Here is a 7,831-nt window from a genome sequence, read left to right on the forward strand (position 1 = left end):
CTCCACTGTGGTCATGGACACAGTCACGCTCCCAGGGCCTGCTGCCACTGTTAACAGCCGATTTCTGCCCCTACCCCAGCGCCCGCCCTTCTCCATTCTGCCTGGACTTGCAACCAGAGTTCGCATCAGGGTGCTGCTTCACCAGCTTCAGAGACCTACCAACTTACATTAGAGCAGCACTGGAATTAAAAATTTGGCCAACCCCAACATTTCATTTATGAGAAATAAAACTGTAAAAAATGAAGTAACCTAAACAACGTTACCTAAAAGCCAGTGGCACATCCCCAAGCTGCTGCCTTTCACTTGGACAACCAGAATACTTCCTGTGACATGAGCTAACCTGTGTCTTTCAAACTTCATGGTACCATGAAAAAAAATCAATCACTTTATCTCTACCATATCACATGATGGTATGTTGCCATGTTTTAATTACAGATTATGTAGACAAAGCATAGTACAGCATTGTATGCAAAGGAGCATGATCCCTAGGCTCCTGCCAACTTGCCAGTTTAGCTCTTGTTTTGATATTTCATTTGTCTCAGTTACATTACTAAGGAGTCATGGAAAAAAAAGAGAGATACCAGTTAAAGGTTACAGTAACTTTCAGTTCACCAACAAAGAATTTCCCAACTCCCGAGAGCACAGATCAATCAAGATTTATTCACATAGTCATTACCATTATTTTCAACAATACACTTTCCTCGTATTCTCAGAGCAATTGATGTGGCCCTTTCAATGCCACATCTTTTCCATGTCCTGTGTCACCATGCCCCTGCCCCTTCAGCAATGGGTCCACATTTTCCCTGCCTTCCTTTTGCTATTTATGTACTTACAGAAGCCCTTCTTTTTGCCTTTGACATCCCTCAACAGATCCAGTTCCTGGTGGGCTTTGGCTTTCCTAACCGCATCCCAGACGGCATTGCGGTATTCCTCCCAGGTCACCTGTCCCTGCTTCCACCTCCTGTATACTTCCTTTTTGAGTGTTCGAGTTTTGCCAGGAGCAACTTGTTCACCCATGCAGACTTCCTGCTTGTTGGGATGGACTGTTCTTGAGCTTAGAGGAGGTGATCCTTCACTATCAATCAGCTTTCTTGGATCGCTCTTCCCTCTAGGGCCCCACCCCATGGAATGCTTTCAAGCAGATCCCCAAAGAGGTCAAAGTCTGCTCTCCCACATTTATTTCATTAAATATAATTGAATGCAACAGTGTATTTTAATTTTATGGTATTTTATTTCTGAAATTCTCCTGTGGATCATCCAAGTTACCATCCCAGCCCACACATGAGCTTTGGTATTTAGAGTGGTATATGCTTTTTTCAAGCAGAGAGTTAAATAGAAACAAACAAACAAAATACATACTTTTGGCAGTCCAGCCAAGGTTACGTTAACAGTTTGTCATAATTTTCAGATCCACAAGGGAGTAAACATTTGAAGCATGTTCTTGCCTCCCTTTGCCCTGTTTCCCCATAATTCATTTCTGGAGAGGCAAGTCTGAGTCTAAAAAGTTCTGCTCACCTGTCTTCATAGCAGAGGATTTCAAGGTTCACTTCTGTGCTTGAGCTGACATTTGCTGTTACAGCTCTGTGAACCTGCGTGGGCCTTTAGCCCTAACATCACTGTACTGCTGCATCACTTCCAAATCATCTAATTAAAAAAAGCCATGGGGCAGTTTTGCTTGCTTTTCCATGTGTCTCTCTGAGTCCTGATGCAAGTTTGCTGCCTTGATTTTTTTTTTTTTTACTATTTTATTCCACTTGACTGTGGAGCTGTCTTCCTCTGCTCCAGGATTTCTTGACAACTTTTGTACACTTCTATCAAGCAGTCCAGACGTGGCTTGGAGCTCTACAATTTAAGTCAAACAACAGAGAATCAGGCTCTGAACTGACTGTAAAAGAGTTGGAAAGCTTTAAGTTCCCACTGATGAGAGTGTCAGGCAGAGAAAGGAATGTGGAGACAGCTGACACAAAGCTGACTATCAGAAGCATGCGTGTATAAGGAAAGCAACAGCAAGATATGTGTAGTTGATGAGCTTTCTCATGTTAAGTCAATGGAGAATAGATTTCCTTTTTTACATGTTTGTTGAGAAATAATCCATCAGACTTCAGGAGGTGTTTGATGTAAGCTGGTGATACTGGAATGCAAAGCCATTCCATAAGCCATACCTGCTCTGTGGAGAAAAATGCCAGTCCCTAAAGGTGTCAGGTCAAAAGATGCAGCAGCATTCTGCAGTTAGCCTGAATCTCTCACCACATCAGAAATCCTCCCCTTTCTCAGCTCACAGTTCAGAGTGACAGCATGGAAGAACACCCACACCTCCCAACCCACTAACCTACCTATTAGGCCATACTCCCTCTAGAGACCTACCAAACAGCCGGTTTCCGTACACTAATCCACCATCCTAGAAGACCTCCACCCTGAAAAATCTACCTTCAGGAAAGGGAATTTAGACACCTGGCCCTTGGCCTCTGCTAGTACTGTCAACAAAAGGACAATGGAAGGTTAACCGAAACCATCAATTCATTTCACACAAACAGCGAATGGTGGTCAAAGTCTAATGATTTCCCATCACTTCTAACCTGGACCAGATTAAAATCAGCAAGGAGGTGAAAGTTTCCCAGTCCCCTAGTCCCTATGGTCCCATGACTTTTGAGCTCCCAAAACAGCATTACTGTGTAAAGTCCATCCAATGCCTCTCCTTGCAAGCGTTGCTTAAGAGAACAATAGGTCAATTCAGCGCAGAAGTGCTCCTGGGCTCAGTGACACGGTAAACTGTATTTTTGAAGGCTGACATAACTTAGAGGAACCCAATGAAGGACAAGTGATAAAGTTACTAATTACTGCTCCTTCAAAACTAAGTAACATACTAACTTGCACGTTAAAGTGAGAATTACTGACGGGTAATGAATTGCAAACTGACACAGCTCTTTCTGTACCTCTTTTGCTGGGGAGTCAACTCTACCAATACTAAGGTATTTCCATGAAAATAAAACTGTCCAGAGAGCTAAAAAAAAAAGCAAAACTACACAAATGCCAGGCAGCATCTTTGAAGCTGGCAAGGAGCATGTGTAACTATGCAGGTCTCTGGAATTTATCAGTTGTTAATTTCCAGCAAATCCATTTTTTCCCTTAACTATGCGTGAAATACTTAATTTGTATTATTGTTAGTAAATGTCTTTACAAATGTGGGACTGAGTTAGCAAGTATCAATGGAATAGTCTATTTATACCCATAAGTATTTAGCTGAAGATAACTGTATCCAGTCATAAACTGAATGTGGACTACAAAATGGTAAGTCACCAGCAGCAGGTGAATTACAAAGGACAGAGAGGGCTATAAACCTTAAAGGTTAAAGATTAAGGTGTGAGGTACCCTTGTACGGCTTACCACCACTCAAGGGTCAGGGCATTGTTGTTAGGCGTGTACATGCAGAAAGAAAATCCACCACAAAAATGGGATTCTGAACAGCCAGAACAAGTTAGCAAGAGAAGAGAAAGGGGAGACAGGGTAATGGTAAAGCAAGCAAGTTATTATACATTAAGCAAATTGCTCACAGCTTGTACTGTGATCTTTGTCAACAAGTGAGACAGGGGAAGTCATTCTAATGCCAACAAGGTTTTTATGAGCACTTCTGGCACACAGAACTGAGAGAAAAATCAGCTGCAGCACAGTGCCGTAGTTACGACAGTAACACTGAACATAAGACTATACAGAAAGCTGTATGAGTCCTCAGTACCCTACATGAGCCAAAGACGTCTCATTCATGCAAACTCCTGGTAGGGTTCAGATTTACACAGCTCCCTGTTCTTTTAATGGAGGGCAAATGAAAAAAACATCCCTGGTATGTAGTTCTATGAGACTTCTAATACCACCCACCCCAAAGGCCCAGTCAGGGAAAGGCACTGTAACCCGCTGCCTGTAGTGGGATAAAGATACGCTTAGACAACTGACACAGACCACGGATCTGGATTTCTCCACCATTCAGTCAAACTCACCTGAAAGAGTGGCACAACCTCAGATACTCCCTGAGGATCTCCAGGGTCCTGGAGGAGGATGCACAGGTAGTAGATAACTTTTTGCTACAAGAGAAACAGACAAAATCATCGGAGTTTGAAAACGCTATCAAAGTGCCTGGACTTATCACAGAAAGAGGATCTGTTTCAACTTATCGGGCTAAAGGCCAATCACCCCAGGCCACACTCAACTCTACAAGTTTGTATCTATAGCTTTCCTCGCTTCACACAATAAAAAAATAATTTTACCCATGTTTTTTTCTATTAAATTTTTAACCTGAAAGGCATGCATGCTGGAAGGGTAAGATCTGCCTTTCTACAGGAGCTTTGCAGAAAACCTATGCAACAGGAAAAATCATCTCTTGTGTTGTCTTATCTTCTTATGTCCATCTTGACTACTTATGGAGTTTGGCATCAGGATTTGTAAGAACAGTTCAACAAAAAGAACTAAAACCACTAACTCAGTGTCAATGTCAGTGTCTGTGGCAGGTGCCCCCACCCAATGAAAACAGAGCTTCTTGGCTGCTGAAGGGTAGCAGCTCCTGATTGCCTTTGTTCTCAGGGCTTCATGGTAATTGGGGCCTTTGGCCAATGGGAGCTGCTGTTGACTACGGGTCAGATTCGGCCTGGCTATAAATGGAGTCCCCTGGGGAGCCATTTTGAGCTCATCCCCTGGAGCAGCACGCTGCGGTCAAGGACTCTCCCTTTGAGTCAGGACGCCGCGCAAGGAAACTCCTCGAGGTGACTTGGGTCAGGAGGCTGCCCTGAGCAGGTCCTCGAGGTTGAGAGCCCTCACTTGTTAGGTGAGTGATAGAGCATTTTGGGTTGCCGTTAAACCCTAGGGAGTGGTGCTTTGTTCTGTGCTTTGGGTTGCTTAAACCCTAAGGAGTTGTGCTTTGTTCTGCATTTTGGGTTGTCTTTAAACCCTAGGAAGTTGTTCTGTTCTCCTCTCACAGACATTTGAAACTGTAATTTACAGAGAGCTAGTTAATTGTGTTAATAATAAATTTTTAATTTTTGGTGGTTGGTTGTTTATTTGAGAGCCTCCGTAACAGTGCCATTATCTAAAGGATGGGTTTGGCTTCTTGAGGTTATCAGTTTGGCTTGAGTTCTCCTTTAAAGGTGAGAGAACAGACAGGAGAATAAAGAGCGAAATCTGAAACAAAGCTCTTGATGTCAGTAAAGCTACGGATGGTGCTGTGTGTCATTGCTCCAGTAAATCACACTCATGAAAATGAACTGAACGTGAGCATGCCCACAGACAGATACACGAGACAAAGGACTGTGTATGATTACCATGTGGATGGCTTCATTGATAACCACGTCCTTCACCTGACCCATCTCAATGAAGGTTGTGCTCTCTTTCCCTGAAGCGTAGGATGAAGTCACCTGGATGCCAAGTGAGCCGATGACCAGTAGCGATTCCTGGTCAACTTTCACGAAGTGCAGGTATATGATCAGGCCAATCAGCGTGACGAAGATAGCAGCAGAAAGCACCATGCTATTCTGTAACGCAATCAAGCAAAGACAGAGCTCTGGTCTTACAAGTAATTGCGGCTGTAGAGAAAGTAATATGGCACAGTAAATTATAATAACAAAGCTACAGTTACAAGGCAGTTTTACTCAGGTGGAGTCCTTTTATTCACCTGGCTGGCTGATATATGTGTAATGGGATTTAAATCAGTCATCAGAATATGGTCTGAAAGAACTGGGAGACAAAACTGAAAACTGCAAGAAAATTCTATTCCTTTGTTGTAAATTTAGTGCAGAAATCTCAAGCAAAAACGGCTAGTTACTTCAGTGACAGTGTATTATACAAATGTCTACGGAGATGATGTCACTAACAGAGAAGTGTTGTGAAATGTTTACTAGAACTGAGGGTGGAGTCTCAGAGGGGAAGAAAAATCTTTTAGGGAAAAACACTGACCTAGTGATTTTTTTTTTACAAACTGCAAGTCTAAACTTGTTCAAACCTCATCACTCTTCCTGCCTTAAGCACCAATCTAAAGAACATTTGCTTTCTCCTGTGCTTTTTCTGAGGATGAACATCTTCTGCATGCTGCAATCTTGGGATTGCTGTTACATAAAATAATATATAACCGATGAAACTAAAGTCATCTGAAGACGTGGTAATAAATCCTAAAGGTCCGCAACCTACAACCTACTTCTGGGACACATTTTAGAGAGCTCCAGGCTGCGTACCCATGAATCCCAAGTTAAAATGATACTTCCTAAAGGACCAGAACTGCATGGCCCTACCACTCAAGCTGGGCCTGTACCACCATAAGAAGCTGTGGCCACATTCACACAGAAAGGATACGGGACTCCTCCGACAGTCTGTCATCACGGAAAACAGTCATGAATAACAGACACTGAAATCCACACAGAGACTTTCAGATCTGGTTTCCTGGCCGAAAGGAAGGATCACAGTTGCTTGCATACAAGCTGCACGAGCACATGTAAAACCAAGCAGGAGGCCAGTGGGTGGTACCACTGGCTGGGGTGTATGCTTTTGTAACAAAACTCAAACACACCTTCCCTTCCAGCTAGAGGAATGTTAATGATCTTTTCATATCAGAAACCTGCCAACTGACTCATACCACAATCTCTGTCTTCACTCCTTGGGAAAAGATTATTGAAAGAAATTTAAGTGAAACAGTCACAGCATTGGTCACAGTGACCAGCTTCTTTGGTCAAGCTACTGACTTCAATCTGGAGCTAACTGGTCTGGGTTTACACGCTGGTCCTTCCCTGCACATATGGGTCACAGATCCAACAGCTAAACTCTTACTTTCAGATTTATCGGCAGCTTTTGAAGTCTGTACTGCCAGGGTCTTACTGCCTCAGCTGTGAAACATGAGCATGTAGATGACATTCATGGTGCTGTGTTCTGAGTCACTCAGGAAATTCCCTTTGGGGATGAACACTCACTCACCTTCTTCAATACATCCTTTATTCCAGATGCCTGCAACTCATCTCTCCCAGCAAACATCTGCTATTTGGACTCACCAGAATGCGCTAGGCATCGCCCAACACCCATACGTACATCCACCCTATCTGGCGAGAAGCTACAAACCAACGGAGGTGGCCGAGAAGCCACCAAGAGCAGCCGGGCTGCAGCCTGTGGGCTGGCTGGCGCAGCTCTCTCTTTTTCACCACATACTCATCCCGCTCTACCACCTCGGCGCTCCCAGAGCGTGGAGGAGACCCTGTATACGCGGCGACTGCCTCTCCACCGGCTCTGGCCGCCCTCCTCGGTCCGCGTTGCCCATGTCCTAGGAGCGGCTCGGCAAAGGCCGCGTGGCTCCCTCCGCCGCCACCGAGCCTCTCGGATGCCAACCGCAGCCCCCGAGTACCCCCCCGGTGTTTCGGCGGGTCACAGGCGCAGGGGTGCGGGCGGCCGCAGGCCGGCGGTCGGTACCTGGGTGAGCACGAAGAGCCCGTAGGCCGCCAGCCAGACTGCGGAGGTGACGGCGCTGAGCGAGCGGAGCTGCAGGCGCGGGCAGCGCACCGCCAGCTCCCGGCAGGAGGCGCTGTGCTGGCGGCGCCGCAGCGCGATGGCCGCCCCCGACGCCGAGCGGTAGCGCCGCTCCGCCATGCCGGCCCGCCGTGACCACCCGGCTGCGGCCCAGCGCGGCGCAGCGCGGCCCGCCCGCCGCCCCGGCGCCGCCCCACCACACACTTCCGGCGCTCCGCTGGCCGCGGGAAGGGGGCGGGGGTGAGGTCGTCGTCCCGTCAGCCCCCCCCCCACGCGCGCCGGCGGGGCGCGAAGCCTCCGCCGCGCTCCTGCTTCTGGTGGATCTTCCCGCCGCCCCGGGCCC

At 46.3% G+C, this 7,831-nt stretch overlaps 1 protein-coding gene across 1 annotated transcript; it reads right to left on the reverse strand.

The window, feature by feature from the left end:
* Window positions 1-639: 639 nt before the first annotated feature.
* On the reverse strand, window positions 640-7,746 carry PIGH (phosphatidylinositol glycan anchor biosynthesis class H). Its single transcript, XM_074868083.1, has 4 exons — window positions 7,432-7,746; window positions 5,307-5,516; window positions 3,993-4,076; window positions 640-1,842 (listed from the first exon to the last, which is right to left on the reverse strand). Exons 1-4 carry the CDS (start codon window positions 7,606-7,608, stop codon window positions 1,741-1,743), a joined length of 573 nt encoding a protein of 190 aa, XP_074724184.1. The 5' UTR covers window positions 7,609-7,746; the 3' UTR covers window positions 640-1,740.
* Window positions 7,747-7,831: the final 85 nt, after the last annotated feature.

Source organism: Strix uralensis, chromosome 4 (genome assembly GCF_047716275.1).
Source record: "Strix uralensis isolate ZFMK-TIS-50842 chromosome 4, bStrUra1, whole genome shotgun sequence".
NCBI lineage: Eukaryota > Metazoa > Chordata > Aves > Strigiformes > Strigidae > Strix > Strix uralensis.